Source organism: Elephantulus edwardii, unplaced genomic scaffold, assembly GCF_000299155.1.
Source record: "Elephantulus edwardii isolate Elephantulus edwardi_28Jun2011 unplaced genomic scaffold, EleEdw1.0 scaffold00223, whole genome shotgun sequence".
In the NCBI taxonomy this organism is placed as follows: domain Eukaryota; kingdom Metazoa; phylum Chordata; class Mammalia; order Macroscelidea; family Macroscelididae; genus Elephantulus; species Elephantulus edwardii.
This window is the reverse complement of record NW_006399973.1, coordinates 1737325-1763151: the sequence shown is the minus strand read 5'-3', so window position 1 is coordinate 1763151 and position 25827 is coordinate 1737325. Positions and strand designations below refer to the sequence as shown.

General features: G+C 38.5%; 1 protein-coding gene across 1 annotated transcript in view; it reads left to right on the top strand.

Annotated features, from left to right (window-relative positions):
- The window catches only part of KIDINS220 (kinase D-interacting substrate, 220kDa), a 130040-nt gene that overhangs the window by 56267 nt on the left and 47946 nt on the right, over positions 1-25827 (top strand). The window contains exons 17-21 of the mRNA XM_006898195.1: positions 1101-1241; positions 3926-4169; positions 4325-4413; positions 7614-7758; positions 9740-9902. Coding sequence (XP_006898257.1) covers positions 1101-1241; positions 3926-4169; positions 4325-4413; positions 7614-7758; positions 9740-9902 — 782 coding nt within the window. The remainder of the gene's footprint in view (positions 1-1100; positions 1242-3925; positions 4170-4324; positions 4414-7613; positions 7759-9739; positions 9903-25827) is intronic.

Genomic DNA, 25827 nt, shown 5'->3' with positions numbered 1-25827 from the left:
TGTATCGTTGGATTCTATTTGCCAGTATTTTATTTAGGATTTTTGCATCAATATTCATGAGAGATATTGGCCTATAGTTTTCTATTTTGGTGGTGCAAGCTTTTCTTCTGACATGTCTTTGAATGGACTTGAACTAAATCTTCCAGTTAGCTGACAAGTCTGAAACCAAGCAATTTCACCACTACCACAAATATTAAGGAGTAGAATTTTGACTCATGCCAACCCTGGTGTGGGGAGCTCTGTGTAGTCAGTAGAGTCTTAGCCCAATGGCCACACTTCTTTGGTGGTTTGAATCCACCAGCCACTCTGAGGGAGAAAGGTGGGCAGTCTCCTCCTTGGTGATTTACAGCTTCTAAAACCTTGCCTGAGGATTACCTATGAGTTCTGACTCAACAGTAGTAACTTCACTCAGTGGTCCTAATTTCTCAGTGTTCCTGCTGGAACCCAGAAGACATAGCTTATCTGTTTTAACAAGATTATTTAAACCACCAAACATCTAAAATAGAATCATATATTTTATATGTAAAAGGCACAATACAGAGCTTCTCCAGCCCTTTCTTTGCTTAAGCTTAGGTGTCATCATTAGGTTGTCTAGATAATGTGAGTTTGCAGTCCAGCTCTTGTGACATTTCCACACCTTTGATCTTACCAAGTAAGTCCCATACCAAGTTTTTTTCTTTTTAAATTGGATTTGATAATAATACTCTCTGTTGTTATTGTAGTTACTTCATAAACTGCTTAGGGAGCTCAGGTGGCCTAGTCTTTAGGGAGTTGTGCTGCTAGCTCAAAGATACTGCCTCTCTGGTCATTTGAATCCACTGGTGGCTCCACAGGAGAATAATGGGCAGTCTCCTTCTGTGTGATTTACAGCCTCAGAAAACCCACTGGAGAGTTAGCTCTGACTCAGTTCCAACTTGATGGCAGTGAGTTGAGGATTTTATAAACTGTGAAGAAGTGACTACCTTGTTTTGATTGGAGCCATAACTGGCAAATGATCTTGCTAGTAAATTGTGTTCTGTCATGCTTTTAAAAATATGTTTGCTTTTTGATATATACTTACTGTTTTATAGATATATTTTTTTTTATTTTTTTTTTAATAGGTTCTTAAATGTGAAGTGGAATTGATGGCCAGAATGGCAAAAACCATTGACAGTTTCACTCAGAATCAAACAAGACTCGTAGTTATCATTGATGGATTAGATGCCTGTGAACAGGACAAAGTACTTCAGATGCTAGACACTGTAAGTTTTAATCATTATGAAATAGAAATTTTTGCATTCACAGCAGCTGAGAGAACACATGATTTCAGGAATCTTGTTATGCAGATGACACAACCCTGCTTGCTGAAAGTGAAGCAGACTTGAAACACTTGTTATAGGAGGTTAAATGCTGCACCCTTCAATATAGATTGCATTTGCATCATCAAGAAAACAAAAATCCTCACTTCTGCCCCATTAGGCAATATCATGGTAGATGGAGAAAAGCTTGAAAGTGTGAACAACTTCATCTTACTTAGATGCACAATCAATATATTTGGTACCAACAGACAGGAGATCAGGAGACTTACTGCACTGGAAAAGTTTAGTCAGAGACTGCCTCAAATTATTGAGGAACAGTAATATCATTTTGAGGACTAAGGTGTGCATGATTCAGGCCATGATCTTTTCAGTCCTTACTATACTTCTAAGAGCTGGACAGTGACTCAGGATGACAAAAGAAGATGCCTTTGAACTGTAATGTTGGATAAAAGTAGTGATTATCCTACAGACTACCAAAAGAACAAACAAATGCATCTTGGAGAAAGTTCAGCCAGAGTGCTCCTTGGAGGCAAAAATGATAAAGTTTTGTCTCACATACTTTGGGCATATTTCTAAGAAAGGCTATTAATTGGAGAGGGACATCATGCTTGGAAAAGTGGAGGGTTGGCGAAAGAGAGGAAGACCCTCACCTAGACAGATTGATATAGTGACTGCAGTTGTTGTTGTTATGTGCCCTCGAGTCGCTTGTGACTTATAGTGACCCTGTGTACAACAGCCCTAAACTCTGCTCTGTCCTGTGCCAATCGCACTGTCTCCAGTACACCCATGCCGATTATCCCAGTCAATTACCCCAATGAATCAATCCACCTCATAAAGGGCCTTTCTCTCCTGCACTGTCCGTTCACCCTACCAAGCATGATGTCCCTCTCCAAGGACCGGTCCCTCCTTACAACATGTCCAAAGTATGTTAGATGAAGCCCCAGAATCTTTGCCTCCAAGGAGCTGCCTGGTTTAACCCTCTTCAGGATGAATCTCTTTGTTTTCCTAGCAGTCCATTGTACCCTTGATACTTTTCTCTAGCACCACAGCTCAAAGGCATCAATTCTCCTCCTGTCCTCCCTAGTCATTGTCCAACTCTGTGATGCATAACAAGTGATTGCAAAGACCATGGCCTGTATCAGACACACCTAAGTCTCCAGAGAGACACCATTACTCCTCAGCACTTTGGAGAGGTCCCTAACAGCAGACTTTCCCATGGCAATGCACCTTTTAATTTCCTGGCTACTGGTGCCAAGAGTGTTGACTGTGGAGCCAAGGAAACTGAAGCTGTTAACAATCTCAGTCTCTTCACCATCCATCCTGATGCTGCCAATTGGTCCAGTGGTGAGAATCTTTGTCTTACTGACATTAAGCCTCAATCCATATTGATGGCTGCAGTTCTTGACACTCTGCAGCAGATGATTCAGGTCCTCCTCAGTTTCAGCAAGCAGGGTTGTGTCATCCGCATAACGCAGATTGTTAATAGATCTTCCACCAATCCTGACGCCACAATTCTCCTCATAGAGCCCAGCCTCCCGGATAATCTGCTCTGCGTACAGGTTGAAAAGGTACGGAGACAGGACACATCCCTGGCATACACCCTTCCCAATTTTGAACCATGCAGTGTTCCTTTGCTCTGTTCTGACGACTGCCTCTTGGTCCAAGTATAGGTTTCTCATTAGCACAATCAAGTGTTCTGGGATTTCCATTCTCAGATTTCCATTCTTGTCAACCACAGTTTGTTATGATCCACACAGTCAAATGCCTTTGCATAATCAATGAAACACAAACAGACATTCCTGTGGTATTCCCTGCTTTCAGCCAAGATTCAGCTAGCAGCAGTAGTGGGCTCAAATATGTCAGAGATTGTGAGGATGGCACAGGATAGCACAGGATTCGATCACTATAAGTCTTGGTCAATAGCACCTAACAACAGTGGAGTTTAAACTGCTTTTATTGAATTACTACTTTTTTCCTATTTAGTAGATATTATTTTATTTTAATTGTAAAGAGCAACATTTTTTAAAAGGCTGAGACATACTAGGAAAATGTTTCATTACAACCATTTATTATTAAATAATTTTAGTTTTACGATGATTTTTTTCATGGTTTATATTTGTGGAGGAGGAAGGTCCATGGTGAAACTCCTATTCTTTACAGCTAGTTAGAATCTGAGATAAATATAAGGAACTCCCAGAGTTTGTAGAGTTTTAAATTCAGATAGGGCTCATCAGTGACTGTCTGAAAGGTATGATATAAACAACAATGTGTGATCATAGGCAGAGACCAATGTACATTCATGAATGCTTCTTTATGTTTATTCGTCCTACCTGTGATGCAGGTTGGTAAAGTCCCATTGTAGGGACAGTGTTTTCTTTGTGAGTTTTATTACTATCAGTTGGTGACAAACCCAGTTTAAGCCTTTGGTAAAATAATTTTTTATAAAAAGTTTTGTAGAATAATGTTTTTATTAAAACAAATGCCATTTAAAACATTGTCGTTTTGATTTTGAGGAACTAATTACATTTTATAGTTTAAAATTTATATTCTGTTTGAAGGAGACTGAGGAGATTTTTTTCCTTACATTTGATGGTTTAAAATTTATAACTATATTTTTCTTACCACAGGTCCGAGTTTTATTTTCAAAAGGACCATTCATTGCTATTTTTGCAAGTGATCCACATATTATTATAAAAGCAATTAACCAGAACCTTAATAGTGTGCTTCGTGATTCAAATATAAATGGACATGACTATATGCGCAACATAGTTCATTTGCCTGTTTTTCTTAATTGTCGTGGACTAAGCAATGCAAGAAAATTCCTTGTAACTTCTACAACAAATGGGGACATTCCGTGTTCAGATACTACAGGTAAAGAAAGATTCTTTAAGTAGTTTGAATTTGAAGCAGACTTGTCTATGTGGACTCTCTATCTTGAAAAATATGTGTTGGTAATTTACTACTCTTTGCCTAGCTGGTACAACAGAATTTTAATGCAAATCATATTCTTTGATCAATTCTTTCAGGGATGCAGGAAGATGCTGATAGAAGAGTTTCACAAAACAGTCTTGGGGAGATGACAAAGCTTGGTAGCAAGACAGCCCTCAATAGACGGGTGAGATTTCATTTCTTTTGAGCCAAGTAGTAGTAGTAGTAGTAGTAGTAGTAGTAGTAGTAGTGGTAGTGGTAGTGGTAGTGGTAGTGGTAGTGGTAGTAGTAGTAGTAGTAGTGTGCCATCGAGTCACCTGCGACTCCTAGCGACCCTGTGTATAACAGCCCTAAACCCTGCTCTATCCTGTGCCAATCTTACTGTCTCTGATACACCTACTCGCTTACCCCGATCACTGAATCAGTCCATCGAGGGTTTTCCTTTCCTACACATGACGTCCCTCTCCAAGAACTGGTCCTGCCTTGCAACATGTCCAAACTATGTCAGACAGAACTTCAGAATCCTGTCCTCCAAGCAGCAGCCTGGTTTCACCCTCTTTAGGACAAACCTGCTTGTTCTTCTAGCAGTCCATGATATATTCAATACTCTACTCCAGCACCACAGCTCAAAGACATCATTCTCCTTCTATCATTGACCAGCTTTCTTATGCATAGCAAGTAATTACAAAGACTATGGCCTGGGTCAGGTGCACCTTAGTCTCCAGACTGACATCGTTGCTCTTCAGTACTCTGGAGAGGTCTCTGACAGCAGACTTTCCCAGTGCAATTCATTTTTTAATTTCCCGCCTGATGGTACCAGGAGTGTTGATTGTGGAGCCAAACATACATCTGTTAACAGTCTCAATCTCTTTACCATCTATCATGATGCTCCCAATCGGCCCAGTGGTGAGAATCTTTGTTTTCTTGATGTTGAGATTCAATCCATATTGAAGGCTGCAATCCTTGACTATCTGGCAGCAAGCCTTCAGGTCCTTCTTGGTTTCAGCAAGCAGGGTTGTGTCATCCGCATAACACAGATTGTTGATGAGCCGTCCTCCAATCCTGATGCCACATTTCTCCTCACAGAGCCCAGCCTCTCAGATAATCTGTTCTGCATATAGATTGAAAAGGTATGGAGATAGGACACATCTCTGGCATGCACCCTTCCCAATTTTGAACCATGTAGTGTTTCCTTGCTCTGTTCTGACAACTCCCTCCTGGTCCAAGTATAGGTTTCACAAGGGTTCTGGGATTCCCATTCTTTTCAGAGTTAGCCACAGTTTGTTATGATCCACACAGTCGATAACTTTGCATAGTCAATGAAACATGGACATTCCCATGGTATTACCTACATTCGGCCAAGAACCATCTATCATTAGCTTTAATATCCCTAGGACCATGGCTTCTTCTAAACTCAGCCTGCACTTAAGGTAGTTCACTGTTGATGTGCCATTTCAGTCATTTTTGGATAATCTTCAGCAGAATCTTGTTTGCATGTACTATCAATATTGTTTGATAATTTTCATAGAAATCTGCAGGACAACCACTTTGCCAACTGACTAGAAGAGATCTATATTTGTTCCCATTCCAAAGAAAGGTGATCCGACAAGAGTTTGGAAATTATCAAACAAAACTTTTGTGTTACTATTATTTAATTGAAATTAAAATGATGCCACTTACATAAGCTTTTATAAATACTGCATTAAGAGTTTCAAATAAACTTTATCCTTGAATTTCCTTTCAGCTTCAGGTTATTTTTCAGGTAATACGTCAACCTAGAGCCATAATAACTGTAAGTTTTATGAGCCCCTTTACTCCCAACCTAGCCTCAATTCTAGTTGCTTGTTAGAATCACCTCAGAGCCTTATGTCTGCACCCCGTCCTCTACCACCACACAAAAACTATGCCCAAGTACCACCCCACATTTCAAAGCTCACCAGATGGTATCATCTAAGTTTTTAAACCATTCTATTAATTCCTAGTCAGGTTAAGGTGCCTGTTACCCCCTTCTTCTGAAAATAAAGTACAGTCTTATTGTGTGTGAGTCACTCTCTGTCTTCCTTTCCTGGTAGCCTCCCTCCTCCCTTAATGTTTGTGAAATGTCTGCTCGTCTTTCTGTATCTATGTAATTTTGTGCCTTCCCACCACCTTAGCTGCCTTCTTTTCAAATGCTTTGTGCGTCCCTGCACCACCGCTTCCGTGGTAGCCCCTTTGTATATAGGGGGGAGCATTATAAGATAGGAAGTTGTCCACTGGTAAGTAAGTTACAGTAAACATGCCAGTTGAGTCAGACTGGCTTTTTTCTGATTTGCTACTATTAATAACTCTCGACACAGCGACTGCAGCAGTGGACACAGGCTTAGCAGTGATTATCAGGATGGCAGAAGCCTCAGCACTCTATTGCTCTGTTGCTCATAAAGCCACTTTAAGGTGAAAACAGCTTCATGGCACGTAACAACCTGGATAGATTTATTTTTTTTGAGAAAATATGTCTTAAGTGGCATTTCAATTTTATGTATCTGTCACATATAAATATGGATGCAAAAATAATATTATGAAAGATAAAATGCTAATTGACTGTACAATATGAAGGGCATCGTTTGCTGTTTGGAATTTCTCTCCTAAGTGTCTGTCTTAAAAGATCTGATCCCTTGTTGAGATCGTAGGTGAGAACACACCTTTGTTGTGTCTTCTTCCTGTCTTTAGATGGCTCATTTACCCTACCTACTTACCCAATAAAATGCATTTAATTCTTACGAGATGATAATAGTTTAGCTGCACTTTTCCTATAATTGTCACACATCTTAAAATAGTCTGAAAATAAAATTGAGTCTCTAAAACCATGCCAGATGTTAATTTGCATCCTTATTACAGAATCCTTATAAAAAAATCATTCCCTTGAGAATTTTAAATACAATTTTTTACACATTTCTGTTTATTTACAAAGGAGCTCTGGTGGCCAAGTGTATTAGGTTTTACCTGCTAACTCAAAGGTTGATGGTTCAAATCCATCAGTGGCTCCATGGGAGAAAGATTAGTGTTCTTCTCAAACCTTTACAGCTTTAGAAACCAATGGAGAATCTCTATGGATTGAACTTGATGGTGGTATATTTACTTACACTTTAGAGCCATTACATTTCCAAATATACAGTAATTGAAATACACTTGAAGCTAAATCATAACATTTGATGCAGTAGCTACTAAAATTACTTTATAACTGCTTTTCTGTAAGTGTCCTGCCTCCTGGAATAAAGCTTATTATTTAGTATAGTCTTATTTTAATTCATATTCCTTTTTGTAGTAATAAAACTGTATTAACCTCTAAAAAGTTTGAAGTTCTTGATGGAAAAGATTGCCTTAATGGATTTTATAATATATTGTTTTCAGGATACTTATCGAAGAAGACAGATACAGCGGACAATTACTCGGCAGATGTCCTTTGACCTTACAAAACTGTTGGTTACTGAGGACTGGTTCAGTGACATAAGTCCTCAGACCATGAGAAGATTACTTAATATTGTTTCTGTGACAGGTAACTTTGTTTTTTACTGTCTTATGATAAATAATAAAGTTCAGAAACAAAGAGCTGTGTTGATATTATATTCAGTAATTGAAAATATCTTTTAAGGCAAAATTATGATGCAAAGAAACAGTGCATCCTTTCTGAAAGTTGGAGAATTCAGTTGTCCATATGTAAGCACACAGAGTTGTGGTGGGTGGCATAGTGTGTCATCAAGTCAGAACCGACTCATAGCTGACCTTTCAGTGGGTTTTCAGAGGCAGTTAATGACTTGGGAGGAGATTGCCCATCTTTCTTCCATGCTGAGTCAGGGTCCTCAGAAAGTCCCTGCAGGGCTTTTAGGACTTTTTTGTTTCCCAGCAGGACTTTAAAATGATAGATAGATAGATAGATAGATCACTCCCTAAATAGACACATAACAAATTTTAGAAATACATTAAAACCTCTGTGGTGGAGGTTACTTACATGAGCAGCCCCTGTTGTTGTTGTTGTTAGGTGTCTTTGAATCATATGACTCAGTAGCCCCCATATAACCAGAACTCACTACTTAGCAACAAAATCATGTGAGATTGTACCTTCACTTAACAACATCCAAAAACTCAACTAGCGGGGAGCTCTGGTGGCCTAGTGGCAAGGAACTGCAACTACAATCCCAGAGGCACACGGTTTGAATCCACCAGATGGCTCTGCCGGGGAAGGAGGGACAATCTCCTCCAGTCAGATCTGATTTGATGGTACACACACACAAAAATAAATTAAAAACAACAACAACAACAAAAAAAACAAAAAACAAAACTCAACTAGCTTATTTAGATGTGTTTTAAGGGAACTCGGATGGTCTAGTAGTAAAGAGCTGCACTGCCAGTCTGAAGACATATGGTTTGAATCCACCAGCTGCTTCATGGGAGAAAGAAGGAAAGTCTCTTCCTGTGTAATTTACATCCTCTGAAAACCTACTTCAGGGTCAGTCAGCTATGAATCATTTTTGACTCAGCAGTGCACCACAACAATAATGGCAGCAAGGTATGAGATCTTAGCATGTGGTCCTTTAGAGGATTGAGGCCCATTGATGTTCTACTTACAGATCAGGTGTAGTAGCATCCAGACAATGTCTGGCATATAGTAAGTTCTGTAAGATTTTTGTGTGCATTTAAGTGGTCAAAACAGATCATGGCAGATCACACCTACACAGAGAGAAATTACTTTAAAATTAAGCAGAATTATATTTAAGCCATAGAAAAGTTTACACCATAACTCTTGGGATTATAGGATATGTATGTTCAATGCTTTTGAATAGTATCGACTCATAGCTGCCCCAGCAGGTTTTCTGATGCTGTAAATTGCACTAGAGGAGACCGCTCATCGTTTCACCATGGAGCAGCTGATGGATTCAAGCTGTTTGGGTGCCTTTGGGTTGATAGGCCACCAGAGCTCCTGGATTTGGACTGTAGAAGCCATGTAAAAATTGTTGTTGTTGGCTGTTGTTAAATCAGAACTGACCCATAGCTGACCTTCCAGCAAGCTTTCAGAGTTAGTATGTCACCCAGGAGGAGATTGACCATCTTCCTGTGGAACAGATGGTGGCTTCAAACCTCATACCTTTGGGATTGTAGCACAATCCTATACCACTAGGCCCTTACATTGAGCCGTATCAATACTGGACTTGAATTTGCAGTATCAGTGAAATGCTTACGTTCAAGTTTTGAAGTCATCTTTGTGAATATGCGTAGTACTTAATATTATTATGCTCATCTTGGGAGGGAACCCTGGTGGCCAAGTGGTAGGAAGCTTCACTGTAGTCACAAGGGCAAGTGATTTGAATATATCAACTGCTCTTGGGGAGAGGGATGGGCAGTCTCCTCCTGTGTGATTTCCTGCCTTTGAAAACCTGCTGAAGGGTCAACCATGGGTCTGTTCTGACTTGATAATCCATAACAACACTGAAAGCAACCCTCATCTTGTTAATTTGAAAATGTTTTTATATTCCTTAAAGGACGCTTACTGAGAGCCAATCAGATTAGCTTCAACTGGGATAGGCTTGCTAGCTGGATCAACCTTACAGAACAGTGGCCTTACCGAACTTCATGGCTCATACTGTATTTGGAAGAGACTGAAGGTGTTCCGGATCTAATGACATTAAAAACCATTTATGAAAGGTACTTTATCTGGCTTATTTAGATTTAGATTTAGATTGGGTTAACTTTTAAACATAAAGTGAGTAAATATGAGTTAAACATGTGCTTCTAGGTTAAATGGGTAGTTGGTGTTATTTTTTGTGATGAGTTTGGTGTAATATCTGAAGTACTTTCTGAATTTATACTTCTCGTTTTAGAATGAATTCTGTTTTTCTTAGAAGAAATGCCGCTAAGACTCAAATGTGTTTTATAAAAGTTACTTGTTTCTTGTCACATTCACTGCTAAGTTATAAAACTTAGTGTTTGTTTACTGGAACACTTTCAGTACCCTCAAGACTTTTTATTGCCATTCCAAAGTATTTCTTAGGGGGGGGAAATTTTGCAAAAGAACTTCCCAATTTTTGTAGAACTGAGTATAACTGAAACTGTTGCTGTTGTTATTTACGTGCTGTTGCGTCACCTGTGACTTATAGTGACAATAGCTATATAGCACAACAGCTCTGAAGCCTGCCCTGTCCTGAACCAGTCTAACTGATTCCAACACACCTAACCCCCATTGCTCCAGTTACTCTATCAGTCCATCTCATCTGGGGTCTTCCTCTCCTGCTCTGTCTGTCCACCCATCCAAGTATGATGTCCTTCTCCAAGGACCAGTCCCCTCTGGCCACATTCCTAAAATATCTGAGACGGAACTTAAAAATCTTAGCCTCCAAAGAGAAACTTGGTTTCACCCTCTTCAGGACAGACCTATTTGTTTTCTTGGTGGTCTGTGATTTGTTCAATACTCTTCTCAAGCACCACACCTCAAAGACATCAATTCTTCTTCTGTCATTCTTAGTCATTTACTTGCTACGCATCAGCTCTCTGATGCGTAGCAAGTAATTGTGAAGACCATGGTCTGTATCAGATGCACCTTAGTCATAACTGAAACTACTACTTCAAAAAATACAAAGAAAACATTAAATCTAACAAACCTTTTAGTGTAAATAAATTGATATAGTCAAACTTTTAAAATAATTTTTCTTCTCTCAGAGTGTTTTGTTTTGCTTTTTTTCCCCAGTCCCCCTTTTTCATGTGCATATTTAAGGTTTTCTTGAGAAACAAATGTTTTTTATTTGTTTATTGAATTCATTTTATTTTGGTTTGAAGGGAGGAAGGGAAGGGTGGGTAAAGGATTGGGTAAAGATCCAGTGTAAAAGATCTGGTGGTTTTTTAATTGGAAGTAGAAAAAAATAATTTAAATGATTTAGTCTAAGTTTGCAGTAATTCCCTTATTCTCTAATGCAAACAAAGGATTATTGCTATATTAATTTGTAGATTGTTACTCTTCTAGTTTTTGCTTTGTTTAATTTGTGCTAAATTGAATTAATAATTTATCAGCGATATCAAGTAAGTATTCCAGCAGATGGCAGTGGCATGTACTTATGTTAGATTTGTAGAAAAGTGCTCTTTAATTGCATTGGGTTGTTGATATTTTAGAAATCATCATCCTATTATGAGGTATGTAATAGATTTCCTCCTTGACTGTGTAGTCAGTACTGTTTTATTTCATAAATAAATTTTTGTATCATAACATATTCAAAAACCAAACCCATTGCTGTCAAGTTGGTTCAGAAACATAGCAACCCTCCATTGCTTTCAGGGATGTGAATCTTTAGATGAGGAGACCACTCATCTTTCTCCCTCAGAGCAGCTGGTGGATTTGAACCTCTGATCTTTAGGCTAGCAACACAACAAATAAGGTAGCAAGCCACCATAAGTGCTGTTTAATTATGAATGCTCATTTGATAGAATAGTCAGTATAGAGCTCCAACTGAATTTTTTAAGCATTTAGCTGCTTAATAATTCATGTCAGTATGAGGGGATATATTTTTGATGGCATGCTTATACATTAAAACTCACTCTTTTTTATCCTTGAGAAATACATTCTTTTTTTTTTATTTGTGAAAACACTGGAGGAAAGGATAAGCTTTTAATAACTTGAGTGTCTGGAGGTAGAAAACTCAGATAAAGAATGACAACCAGTGTCTGAAGTAACTTGAAGCTTCTTCAGATTCTTAGAATTTCTCCAAATTTCTGTTCCTTCTTGTTGTTGTGTACTGTCAAGTTGGAATCATCCCATAGCTGGCCCTCCAGTGGGTTTTCAGAGGCAGTAAAATTGCACAAGAATAGACTGCCCATCTTTCTACTGTAGTGCAGTTGGTGGATTCAAACCATGCACCTTTAGATTGGCAGCACAGCTCTTTACCACTAGAGTAGTACATTTGGTTTCAAGAAATTTAAAAACTTGGAACAAGAGAGCTCTCTCCTGACCAATAACTAGCTGTCATCAAGTTGATTCCAGCTTCTGGAATTTTATTACACGATAGAATGCTATTGTGTTAGAGAGTAAAAGAAAACCAGAAACTCATGGAGAACCCTAAGTGTGTCAGAGCGAATTGTGTTTGATAGGCTTTTTAAATGTATATTTTGATTATTAAATTCTTGTTGGAGATCTGTCTTAAAAGATATTTTCCCAGTCAGTAACTTGTTTTCCCTTTTCTGGTAGTATTTTGATAAGCAGAGTTTGACATTTTCATAAGATCTGTTTATTTTCTCTTTTGCTGTTTGGAGTTTTGTTATCATTCCAGGTAGGTTATTGTTAAAAACAAAATCTACAGACTTTTTTTAATGACTAATTTCCTTTGACAGCTCAGCAGGACTTTATATTCAGGTACCTCTGGCCTCTAAAACTTTTGATGAGCAGCTAGATATCTTAACTCTTTGCACCATCCAGGGATACTACATGTGCACATGTTGTTGTTATGTGCCATGAAATCACTCATGACTCATAGCAACCCTATGTACAACAGTTCTGAACCCTGCTCTATCTTGAGCCAGTTTTGTCTGATACACCTACTCCATAACCCCAGTTACTAAGCCAATCCATCTTATCCAGGGTCTTCCTCTGTTGCACTGTCCCTCCACCCTTCCAAGCATGATGTCCCTCTCCAAGCACTGGTCCCTCCTTGCAACATGCCCAGAGTACATCAGCTGAAGCCTCAGAATTCTTGCCTCCAACAAGCAGCCTGGCCATACCCTCTCCAGGATAAACCTATTTGCTCTCCTAGCAGCCCATGGTATATTAATTACTCTTCTCTGCTACCACAAGTCAAATGCAAATTTTCCTTCTGTCATCCTTAGTCGTTGTCCAGCTTTCTGATGCGTAGCAAATGATTGTGAAGACTGTGGGCTGAATTAGGTGTACCTTAGTCTCCAGACTAACATCATTGCTCTTAAATACTCTGGAGACGTCTCTGACAACAGGTTTTCCTAATACAGTTAGTCTTTGTATTTCCTGGCTACTGGCACCAAGAGTGTTGATGGTGGAGCCAAACAAACTGAAGCTGTTAACAGTCTCAGTCTCTTTACCATCTGTCATAATGTTGCCATTCAGCCAACTGGTAATCTTTGTTTCTTGATGTTGAACTTCAGTCCATGTACACAGAGCTCTATGGAAAAACCAAAATAGCCTGACTCAGAGTGACTCTATAGAATGTAGTAGAACTGCCTAACAGGGATTCTAGGGCTGTAAATCTTTATAGAAGCAGACAGCCACATCTTTCTTCCAGTGAATGGTGAATTTGAATTACCGACTTCCTGGTTAGTGGCTGAGTTCTTTAACCAACAGAGTTTTTTTTGTTTTGCTGGGCTTTTTAATTAAAATTTTTATTTTATACTAGTTACTTAAAAAGTTCATTGTTTTTCACAACAGATCATTCCTGTTTTCTTTATCCACCCCGCCCTCCACCCATCAAGTTTGAACCTTGTGATTACCCCCCACCCATTCTCACCCCTCTGCTTCCACCCTTCCCTACCCCTCTTGGAGCCTCATACTCGGTCCACAATAATGGCCTTATACAGTATTTGTCCTTACAGGACTAAGTTCACTTAGCATGATGCTCTCCAGTCCCTCTCAAGTTAGGTAGTGATTTTTAAAATCATTGCTTCTGCATGCTGTGTAGCATGTACAGTAATTTCTCAATCCATTCAATTGTGATTGGACATTTGGGCTGTTTCCATGTTCTTGCAATGGTGAATAATGCTGCTATGAACACTGGTGTACAAATCTCCACTTGTGCCTCAGTTCTCATTTTCTCAGGGTTTATTCCAAGCAATAGAATCACTGGGTCATATGGAATTTCCGTGTTTAGCTTTCTGAGGAAATGTTAACCTACCTTCCACAGTGGTTGTACCATTTTACAATCCCACCAACAGTGCACAGGAGTTTCTATTTCTCCACATCCTTTCCAACATTTATTACTTGCTGTCCTGTTAAATTTTGCTGCTGCTACTTGGGCAAGATGGTATCTCATTGTGTTTTTTATTTGTATCTCTCTTATTGCCAGTGCTTTTGAGACTTTCTACGTGTGTCTGTTGGCTATCTGAGTATCTTCCTCTGTGTAGTCTTTCCATTTCTTTTGCTCATTTTGTAATTGTGTGATCAGTCTTTTTCATGTGGAGGCCCTGTAGCATTCTGTGAACTTTTGATATTAGACTCTTGTCTGAAATGGTATTGCTAAATGTTTTTTCCCAGTCAGTAGGTTTTCTTTTCACTCTCTAACCAACAGAGTTTTGATTTTGCTACTACTTTTTCTTTCTTCTCCTATCTTCGCTTGCCATTATTCACCTCCTATATTTTTTTTCTTCCTTTCTTAATTCTAATATTCAAATCAGCTAAAACCTTTAAAAGTTAGGAGTTGAGGAAGATCTAGTATAAAAATGAAATTTTAAGTTATCACTGGGGAACGCTTGCAATTAAAAACCAACTGTTTTAGATGTTAGGGTTTGTTGGTTTTTTGTTGTTTTTTTTTTCTCCTGGAATGATGGCAGGTTGGCAAAAATTTTTTTTAAGTATGTAAAGCAATTTTAATTTCATGGTAAATATTATAATTTGAAACCTTTTCTCAAAAATAACCAAAATATCTAATGGCATTTCTTGATTCCCACCCTCTCCCCCACATCCGCCTTTATTTTCTGTAATTGATTTTCCTTATAAGTGTGTAAGGAGCTGAGGGTGCTGTTTTTACTGCCAAATGATGAGTCCACCAGTCACCCCATCAAGGGAGATGAGCAGGCTCCTCCCATAAAAATTTCACCACCTTGGAGATCTAAGAAAAGACTGCCTTTGGGTTTCCAAGTTGAAATTAAATTAACAGCATTGGTTGAATTATGGAGGAAACTTAGTGGCATTGTTTTGAGGTTTTAAAAACATGTATTTAGTGTGAATTTTCAATGAGTCAATTATATAATTAATTATATATATATATTTTTTTTTTTTAAGTATTTTTGTGTGCTGTAGGCACTGGCAAGGACAGTGGGAGGCAAATGTAAAAGCATATTAAAACTTTTCTTAACATGTTTTTAAGAGCATTTTTTATATTGTTGTCGTTGTTAAGTGCTGTCGCATCATAGACGACTCAAAGCGAGTGACCCTATGAATGAAAGACCTGAACACTTGTATAACTTTGGTCTTTTCTCCATGTTCATAGAGTTTCTGGAGACAAGGCATTTCAGAAGTGGATGCCACTCCTGCTACCAAGCTTGTTTTAATTGGGGAGCTCCACCAAACACTGCCCACCATGGGTAACCAATATCACATTTGACACATCAGTGCCACAGTGTTCAACATCACAGCAACCATGAGTTACCTCTGTACAGCAATGCACAGACCAGTGCTATACCACTTAGAAGAATGTTTGACCAAAAGCAATTTAAACCAGGCCTGAAAGCCACAGATTAGAATCACCTACCTTGGGCTTGGTGGTATAACTTTCTATCCACTAGGCCAAAAGAGCTCTCTCTATGTTGTCGCACTTACTGTTGTTAAGTGCATTCCAGCCCCATACTGTCGACCAAACGGGTTTTTAGAGAGGAGGCTGAATCACATCATCTGACTCTCCTTAGCAAATCATCATTCCACCCTAATGCTCACCAGCCCCAGCCAACAAGCTTCTGTAGAACCCAGCTCTGCAGATGACTTTCAAACTGGATATTAGGTTTTTTAATTATAAGTGTTTGTAAGAATATGAACAGTACAAAGATCACCCAAATACTCTTTATTTAGATAGAGCTGTTTTAACTATTTTACCCCATTTGTTTTATTGTTTGCTTTTAGGATACCGTCTTTTTTCATGCACAAGCTTTTGCATTTGTGTGTGTGCCTCTCTCATGTTTTATATACATACACATACTTTTCTAAATGTTTAGAAGATAAATTATACACAGTATGTTCCTTTGTTCCAAAATACTGAAGTATTCAGTGACTTCTGTTTGATCTTAAAATATTTAAAATGAAAGAGAGTAAAACATGATGTCTCAAGGGAGCTCTGGTGGGCTAGTGGAAAGAAGCCATCCTGTAAGCCCGAAGGTGCTCCATTTGAATCTACCAGATGCTGTGCTGAAGAAGGAGGGTCATTTTCCTCCAGACGGATTTTTCGTGCCAGATGGATCTGATTCAGTGGTACGTGAAGGGGAAAAAACCCCAAAACCCAAACGAAACAAACACAAAAAATCCAAAACCAAAACAATATGATGACTCAAATAACTGACCAATTAATGCATTTTATTAGTCTCAGGCTAAGACATATTCTGTTGTTGTTGTATTGTTATGTGCTGTTGAGTTGCCTGTGACTCATAGTGATCCTGTGTACAACTCTGAACTCTGCCCTATCTCTGCCCTATCTTGAGCCAATCTCATCGTGTCTGACACAGATCCAATCCCACATCTCCAGTTACAGTCTATCCATCTCATCCTGGGTCTTCTCCTGCACTGTCCCTCCACATTTCCAAGCATGATGTTCTTCTCCAAGGACTGGTCCCTCCTGGCCACATCCCAAAATATGTGAGGTGGAGCTTCAAAATCCTTGCCTCCAGGGAGCAGCTTGGTTTCACCCTGTCCAAGACTTATTCTGTAGGAAATAATTTTTAGCTAAAACTATGATTCTTTGCTGATAGAAAGTTCTTGGGCTTCTTTTAAAAACTTACATTGGAATTGTCTAGCATTTGAGTCTTCCCAGTCATGTGATATCTTAGTGTTCAAAAAAATTTTCAAACTTTATGTATTTTGTAAATTAAAATTTCTTAAAAAAGGGAAAACAGAGCATTTAGAAAGTAATTATAATACCTATGTACCTACATCCAACTTATTAAAATATTTTCCAGAGAAATATTTTCTATCAAGGAACACATGTGACAAAGTTAATTTAAGCATAGGGACTACTAACCAAAAGATTAGTTGTTCAAATCCACTAGCTACTCTAAGGGAGAAGTATGAGGCAGTCTATTTCTGTAAAGACTTACAGCCTTTGAAACACTAAGAGGCAGTTCTAGTCTGTCCTGCAGGGTTGCTCTGCATAAGAATCCCCTCAACAGCAATGGGTTTTCAATAAAGGTTCAGTAAAGTAACTTATATGGAGCTCTGGAGGCCTAGTGGTAAGAAACTGCACTGCAGTCCCAAAGGTGTGTGGTTCAAATCCACCAGCTGCTCCACAGGAGGATGAATAATCTCCTCCTGAAAGACGATCTGCCTTTGAAAACCTGCTAGAGGGTCAGCGATGGGTTGGTTGATTCTGACTCGAAGGAAGAACAACAACAAAGTAACTTGCAGAACAAAGTTAAAAATCATTTAAAAGACCAGATTTCCTTGTCTCATAGCCTTGATAGATCCTCTGAGATCTAGAATAACCCTTTCCTTGGGGATCACTTTTCAGCCAAACATTGGGGAGGCAGATGAGGCGAGCTTTAGGACCAGGGAGGAACGCATCCACAGAACAATCATGTACCTTAAGACATAGCTCAGAAAGCCTTAACGGACATGAGAAAAGGGTGATGAGAATAGCAATCCAGGGAGGAGGTGGAAAGAGTACTGTTACATGAGAAAATTGTAATTAATGTTATGAAACAAATAAGAAATTAATTTACTCTGCATCAGTAACACTGCAGTAAGAGTAATCTGCAGTGGAATTTTGTAGGGGAATATTTTATATTGTTAAAGCAGTTATAGAATGATAATATGATGGAGGTAATGAATTAATGTGATCTTTGCTTTGCCATTAAACCAAATCATTAGTTTGCCTTCAGAATTTCACTAGCCTGCTATTCTTGAGTGTATTAGATTCAGGAGGATTTTCAGATGTCTCTTTTCCCTCTGCTTTGTTTGTTGGAGAATAATTATATCTTAAGGGAAGCTCTAGTGGTGTAGGCCTTAAGGAGTTGAGCTGCAACCCAAAAGCCAAGCCTGTCTCTGGCAGTTTGAATCCACCACAGCTCCATGAGAGAAAGATGAAGTCTCCTCCCATGTGATTTATAGACTTGGAAACCCTTTAGATGGTCAGCTGTGTGTTAGTTCCAGCTGTACCACAGTGTGTTGAGGGAGTATGATACAAATACTTGTTGTTATGTACCATAGAGTCAGAACTGACTCACAGCTGATCCTCCAGCAGGTTTTTCATAGACAGTCAATCACATGGGGCGAGATTGCCCACCTCACTCCCGTCGAGCAGCTGGTGGATTCAAACTCATGCTTTCAGGTTGGCCGCACAACTCCTTGCCACTAAGACAAAGATTATTGTGCAGCTAGTCTAAGCAAGGGAAAAATAATATAGCAATGAGTTTTTGAGAATTCACAAGAAATGAACTTAATAAATATAAGATAATTTGAGATGAAACCTCCAAAAAAGATTATTATATTAGAATTTAACTAACACTGTTTCTAGATAGCCGTAGTTGAATTCTTTGATGTCCTTGCTTGTCATCTGAATAATAAAAAAATTTATTTACAGCAGGCAGAAAGCAGCAGGATGTAATTGATATTCATTTATTTTATTAAAGAAATCTGATTTAGTAAAAACAATCAGAAAATAGTATTTTTAACACTAGTAGTAAAATTTATTATTTTTTTAATCCATAAAAAGCCTCATTTGTTTTATAGCAACTTGATGACACATCTGCTTGCTTTATTCAGCTGAAAAAGAAAATGTTGGTTCTTGGTGTTTGGAAAAATTGCTTTGTTAAATTATTTTCTAAATTGTTCAACTTTTAACAAATGACATTTGATACTAACACTGGAAAGCAATTTTAGCTAATTAAGTAGATCCCTCTATAAACCATTGGAACATTAAGATGACATACTGTTCATTCAAGATTATTTTAATTGAGACAATTATTGTAATTTTGTTGCAATTATGTGTTGAGCTAAAAGCTTTTGTCTAGATCATGTGGAGTTTTTTTTTTAACATTTAGTGAAAAGAAAGAGTAAAAGAAAAACTAACAATAAAGATTTTCTCTTTTATTATGGCATCTTAGAGAACCATTGAAATATTTTCATATAAAATTTTATTTCTGGTATTTTTCAGTAAGCTGTTAAGTAATGGCAGAGAATTTTGAAAGATCAGTTCATGCTGCTTTCATGAAGAGAATACATGACGTTTTCCATTCTGAAGCTGCTTAAGCAGTCTTGTACTCTGCTTGATGTTGTTGTTGTTGTTGTTATGTGCTGTTGAGTCGCTTGCAACTCATAGTGACCCTATGTACAACAGCTCTAAACTCTGCTCTGTCCTGTGCCAATCGCACTGTCTCTGACACACTCATCCCGATTACCCCAGTCACCGAATCAATCCATCTTCCAGAGGGCCTTCCCCTTCTGCACCTGCCCTCCACTCTCCCAAGCATGATCTCCCTCTCCAAGGACCGGTCTCGCCTTACAACATGACCAAAGTATGTCAGATGAAGCCTTAGAATCCTTGCCTCCAAGAAGCAGCCCGGTTTAACCCTCTCTAGGGTGAATCTGTTTGTTCTCTTAGCAGTCCATGGTACCTTCAGCTCTCTTATCCAACACCAAAGCTCGGAAGCATCAATTCTCCTTCTGTCCTCCTTGGTCATTGTCTAACTCTCTGATGCATAACAAGTGATTGCAAAGACCATGGCCTGTACCAGACGCACCTTTGTCTCCAGAGACACACCGTTGCATATGTTCAGAATAATTTTGTGATAAAAACAATATTGCATCTTTTCACTCTACTTTGATTTTTTAAAAACAATTCAGTAACTTTCAAGGGAGATTTAGAATGATAGCCATTTTCCATTTCATTGAAATATCTATTTGATGGATAAACTAGCCATCTAATTCATAACTTTTATCCTTTCCAAATTAATTTTTAATGACTCAAGTAATGGAGTTTCTGTACTTAATTTTCATAGCACAACATCATCTTATGATTTTAACTTCCTGATACTCAACTAAAGTTTTCATCAGCTGAATTGCCACCTCATGCCTCTTTTGGCCCACCAACCACAGCCTCGTTTCTTTGGCTGTAGACTTAATTATGAGTTTGAATAGCTTGAAAAACTGAGCACAAGTGATTTTAGATTTGGGAAACAGTTGTCTCCTTCATACTGTTAATTTTTCTCTTAAGTTTTGAAATACTGGAAACATTGTGCTGTTGTAAATACTATTTCATGTGTGCTGTTTTGGTAATTTTTAATTTTTTTTTTTTTTTTGCCTGTGGTTCATCAATTTAATGAAATTTTATCTTATGAGATGGGACATTTCTGTAGGTCTCGCAGTTAGACTATTAACAACAGACCTAGATCGTGTCTTATCCTGTCATCACATTCTCTCTGTTATGCTTGAGTCCCTTGATGCAGTCACCATGTCAGTCCATCTCACTAGGGGGATCTTCCTCTCTTTTGCTGATCCTCTTCATTTTTAAGCTTGATATGCCTTTCAAAGGAATATGCAGCAACAAGGCCACAGTATGAGAGACGAGGTTTTGTCATCCTTACTCTCAAGGAGTGTTCTGGCTGCACATTTTCTATGTCTTCATTCTTTGGCCAACTTGCCCTTAGTATCTAATGTAAATACATTATTATTATTTGTTGTTGTTCTTAGGTGCCTTCGAGTCAATCACAACTCACAGCGACCCTGTCTGAAACTCACCCTATCCTTCCCCATTCTCTGGATCCTTGTCATGTAAGGGCCAATGGTTACAGTCACTGTGTCAATCCATATTGCTGTGGCTTATGACCAGAGTACAGCAACAACATACATAAGCCTCTTACTAGGTTTATGATTTACATCATTATCTTTTAAAAGAAATATGCTGGGTTTTATTTTATTTTTTCAATCACTAGGTGCTTCTCTACAGAGAAGAGGAATGTTAAACCAGTCTGTGTTGCATGGGGAGTGGGAAAATGAGATGAGCTAAAATGGAAATCAAATAGATAACAATAAATAACATTAGTATGTTTCATAAATTTAATGTGAGCACTATGCCTACAAACCATTAACAAACATGCCTGTAATCAGATACAATACTGACAGAACAGAATTGTTCCTTTAGGCTTCCTGTAATCTTTATTATAGGATTGCCAGTCTTATCACCCATGAATGACTTGTGGGTTCAAACTGCCAGCCTTTTTGTTAGCAACTGCTTGCTTTATTCACTGCATTAGTAGGATTCCATATCCATTATATATGACTTTAGTATTTATTTTCTAAACTAGACTTTAGGAAACTGGTGGCCTTGTGGTCAGATGATGCACTGCAAACCCAGAGGCACATAATTGAATCCACCAGCTGAGAAAGATGGGCAGTCTCTGCTTATATGGTTTAAAGTCTCTAAAAAGCTGCTGGAGGATCAGCTGTGACCCTCCAGTCAGTTCTGACTCGACAGCATGTACCTTTAATTAAGACTTTAAAATTTGATAGAATATGAACTATTTTGATGAATGCCATGCTCTCTGTAGGTTAGTGGTAAGGAATTGCACTTGTAACCCAAAGGTATGCAGTCAGAAGTGTTTAGGAGTTAGTTGCACTGCTAAGCCAAAGGTGATCCCCATCTGGCAATTTGAATCTACCCATAGAGCAAAAGATAGGCAGTCTCTTCCCATGTGATTCACAGTCTTTGAAAACCACTGTAGCTACAGAGGGTCAGCTATGAGTAAGTTCCAACATGATAATAATGAGTTTTGAGTTGATAAAATTTGGCATAGAGTAGGCAGTTTGGCATAGAGTAGGCATTATGCAGATGGCACAACCCTGCTTTCTGAAACTGAGGAGGACCTGAAGCACTTTCTATAGAGTCAAGGACTGCAGCCTTCAATATGGATTGAGGCTCAATGTCAAGACTGGACCAATTGGCAGCATCAGGATGGATGGTGAAGAGACTGAGATTGTTCACAGCTTTAGTTTGCTTGGCTCCACAGTCAACACCCTTGGCACCAGTAGCCAGGAAATTAAAAGGCGCATTGCCATGGGAAAGTCTGCTGTTAGGGACCTCTCCAAGGTACTGAAGAGCAGTGGTGTCTCTCTGGAGACTAAGGTGCGTCTGATACAGGCCATGGTCTTTGCAATCACTTGTTATGCATCAGAGAGTTGGACAGTGACTAAGGAGGATAGAAGGAGAATTGATGCCTTTGAGCTGTGGTGCTGGAGAAGAGTATTGAGGGTACCATGGACTGCTAGGAAAATAAACAGATTCATCCTGGAAAGGGTTAAACCGGGTGGCTCCCTGGAGGCAAGGATTCTGAGGCTCCGTCTAACATACTTTGGACATTTTGTAAGGAGGGACCGGTCCTTGGAGAGGGACATCATGCTTGGTAGGGTAGAGGGACAGCGCAGGAGGAGAAGGCCCTCTCTGAGGTGGATTGATTCAGTGACTGGGATAATTGGAATGGGTGTGTCAGAGACAGTGTGATTGGCACAGGACAGAGCAGAGTATAGGGCTATTGTACATAGGGTTGCTATGAATCGCAAGTGACTCGAGGGCACATAACAACAACAACAGGCAGTTATGGGGATTTCTAAATTAATAGAATACAGTGACATTTGACTAGAGGGAGACATGGATTAGGGGAAAGTAGTAAATGAGAAGCATCATCTTCCTTATGCACATGCTAATAAAAGTAATAGCTAATATCACTTGATCTCTCAGTATATGCATTAGGTTAAGTACTTTACCAGAATTATTGCCTTTAATACCCTGGAGGCGAAGAGAGTAAGTTACTTAAAAACAGTTCCTTGAATGGTGAAAATGCCTGGAGGAAAACCTAGGATATACTTCCCCCAGTAGTAGTATTCTGTCCCACTTCAGGTCGCTGTGAGTCAGAACTGAGGGCAGTAGGTTTATTGTTTGAGTTCTAATTTAAGATCACACAGCTGTAATGGAACTTTCTAAGGCCTAGATCTTGAACCCTGGGAGCATGCCTCCCAACTGAACAGCCAGTCTGTGATACTGTATTAGGAATATATAACTGCTCTATATTTTTATTTCCATATATATTTTATTCAGTTTTTCAGTTACATATTCATGAATATTTAAAATATACCAAGGAGAATTTTATAGAAAATGTTTTTCCAAAAATATTGAACGTATCTTCTATAGTTAAAAAAAATTAGAACTCATTTAAAATACCAAATAAGTGATTTTATTCCCTTCCTAGTGTGTTCATATAGAAAAGTTTAGAAAAAGAAGTTGTGATATTTAGCATTTAAATAGTTGGTACATCTGTTTGTTTAAATGTTTATTTCACTTTTATATGCACTAAGTGGCTGAAAATTTTTTTTCTAGGTAGCTTTTTCAGTAGCTTTTCTTTTGCTTTTAATAGGATAAATTGATTTAAAAAGTATTTTTCCAGAATTAAATTCATTCCATTTGCCATGTTTTATGCTAATATAGAGCAGATTCTTAGTTTTACATTTATAATTTCAACATGAAAACCTCCAGTATCTTGAAATAAAACACTTGAGATTTTGGAAAAAAAGAATAAATTCAGTTCTTCTAAAATAGTGTATCTAAATTTAAACTCATAAAGTAAAACAATATCATTACTTATTCAGGGTAAAAGTTCCCTCAAGAGAGCAAATGTTTGCATTCAATGACATGGAGATTGGTTTCCATTAATAATTACAGCCAAGAGCAGGTCTACTGTAACATATAAAATGAGTAGGAGTCAGAATTGACTCAAAGTCAACCAACAATAACAATGTGTAGACTCATGGTTTACAATTAGTACAGATAATAGGAATGCTTACAACCCAGTGGAGGGTCAGCAGTGACTCAGTTCTGACTCTATGACAAGGCATTTGAGGCATTTGGTTTTTTAAGGTTTAAAAACATACCTGATCCTTGAAGGACTCAAGTTTGCTTCTCAAAATGACATTCCTTTGGAAATCAAGTTGCTAAGTTTTTTCCCTAGAGGTTTTTCTCCCAAATAAAAATTCGTAATTTCAGAATTTTAAACAACAGTATCTGTAAAACTTTCAAAAAAATGTAAAAATAAGCAAAGCTAATATACATTTTAAGACTAGTTAATCTAAATGCTGATAATATGACATGCTGATATAAAAGCACTGTATCAAAAATGGTCTTTGTTAGTTATATCTAAGAAGACCACAAGATGGGAGTATTTCACCAGTAACACAATAACATTAAGGCCCAGAATTGGCTTTCCTGTCTTTGTAGCAGAAAATTAGGTTCGATGAGTATTTTAAACTCTTTTTTTTTTCTCTTTCCACTGCGAAAACACTGTAATGCGGTGTTTGTACAGCACGTGAGACAGGACTGTAAGTGTAAGACAGTGAGCCACACATCAGGAGGGTCTGTGACACCATAAGAGTTCACAGGGCTCCTGCTGGCACTCTGGGCCACCTCATTCTCAAACTCACCCTCCTCCTCAGCCATGGCATCCTGGTACTGAATTACCATTCCTATTTCCCCCCCCCCATTTAAAACAAACAAGCAAACAAACTTGCCTTCTACAAGATACTTGTAAGTGCTGAGAATCATAGAGTTGGCAGATAAGTGGTTATCTATCTGATCATATGGCATGGGAGAAACTGGTGCTGCAATCCCAAAAGGGCTCTCAGTTCAAGTCTACAAGCTGCTCCATGGGAGAAGGATGGGCAGTCTCCTTACATGTGCTTAACTGCCTCTGAAAACCTGCTGAGGGTCAACGTTGGGTCGGTTTACATTCTCTGCTTGTCTGTTTGAATTTTACTGTACTTTTCTCAAATTACTCAAATACAGTAATTACATTGACATCTCATTACTTGGTGTATTAACTAACTCATTGACATTATTAGTGTTGATAACATCATGATAGAGAAAGGACTGAAGCTGTCAATGATTTCATCTTGCTTGGCTCAACAATCAACACACTTTTTAGTAGCAGTCAGGAAATCAGGAGACAATGCACTGGGGAAGTCTGCTGTCAGGGACCCCTCCAAATTAATTAAGAGCAGTAATGTCTGTTTGAATACTCAGGTGTGCCTGATTCAGGCCCTTCTCTTTTCAATCACCGCCTGTTCATCAAAAAGCTGGGCAGTTAATAAGGATTACAGAAAAAGAATTGATGTCTTTGAGTTATGGTGCGGGAGAAGAGTACTGAATATCCCATGACTGCCAAAGGGACAGATGTCTTGGAAAAAGTACAGCCAGAATGCTCCTTGAAGGCAAAGATGACAAAGCTTCATCTCTTATTTTGGACATGTTACTAGGAGAGGCTATTTCTTGGAATGGGACATTATGCTTGGAAATATGGAGGGTCAGGGCAGGAGAGAAGGAACCACAATGAGATGGATCGATGCAGTGAATTTAGCAATGAGCCCACGTCTGTCAGAGATGATGAGGATGGCACAGGATAGGGTCGGGTTAAGGTACGTTATTCATAGGGTTGCTGAGGCCTATGTGACTTAACAACACCTAACAACAACAAAGTAGCTGTGAACATTTTATCTTGTTTCAATGTCTATCTGAATATTTTAAATATAGGGTAAATTCTTAGGTAAAAAAAGTGGACTTTGTTATTTAATGATAGATGCTATTTTTTTTATTTTTTATTATTAATTTTAATGAAAATTCAGAGACTTTGGATTTCCATTCATCATTGTTGCACTTTTCTCCCT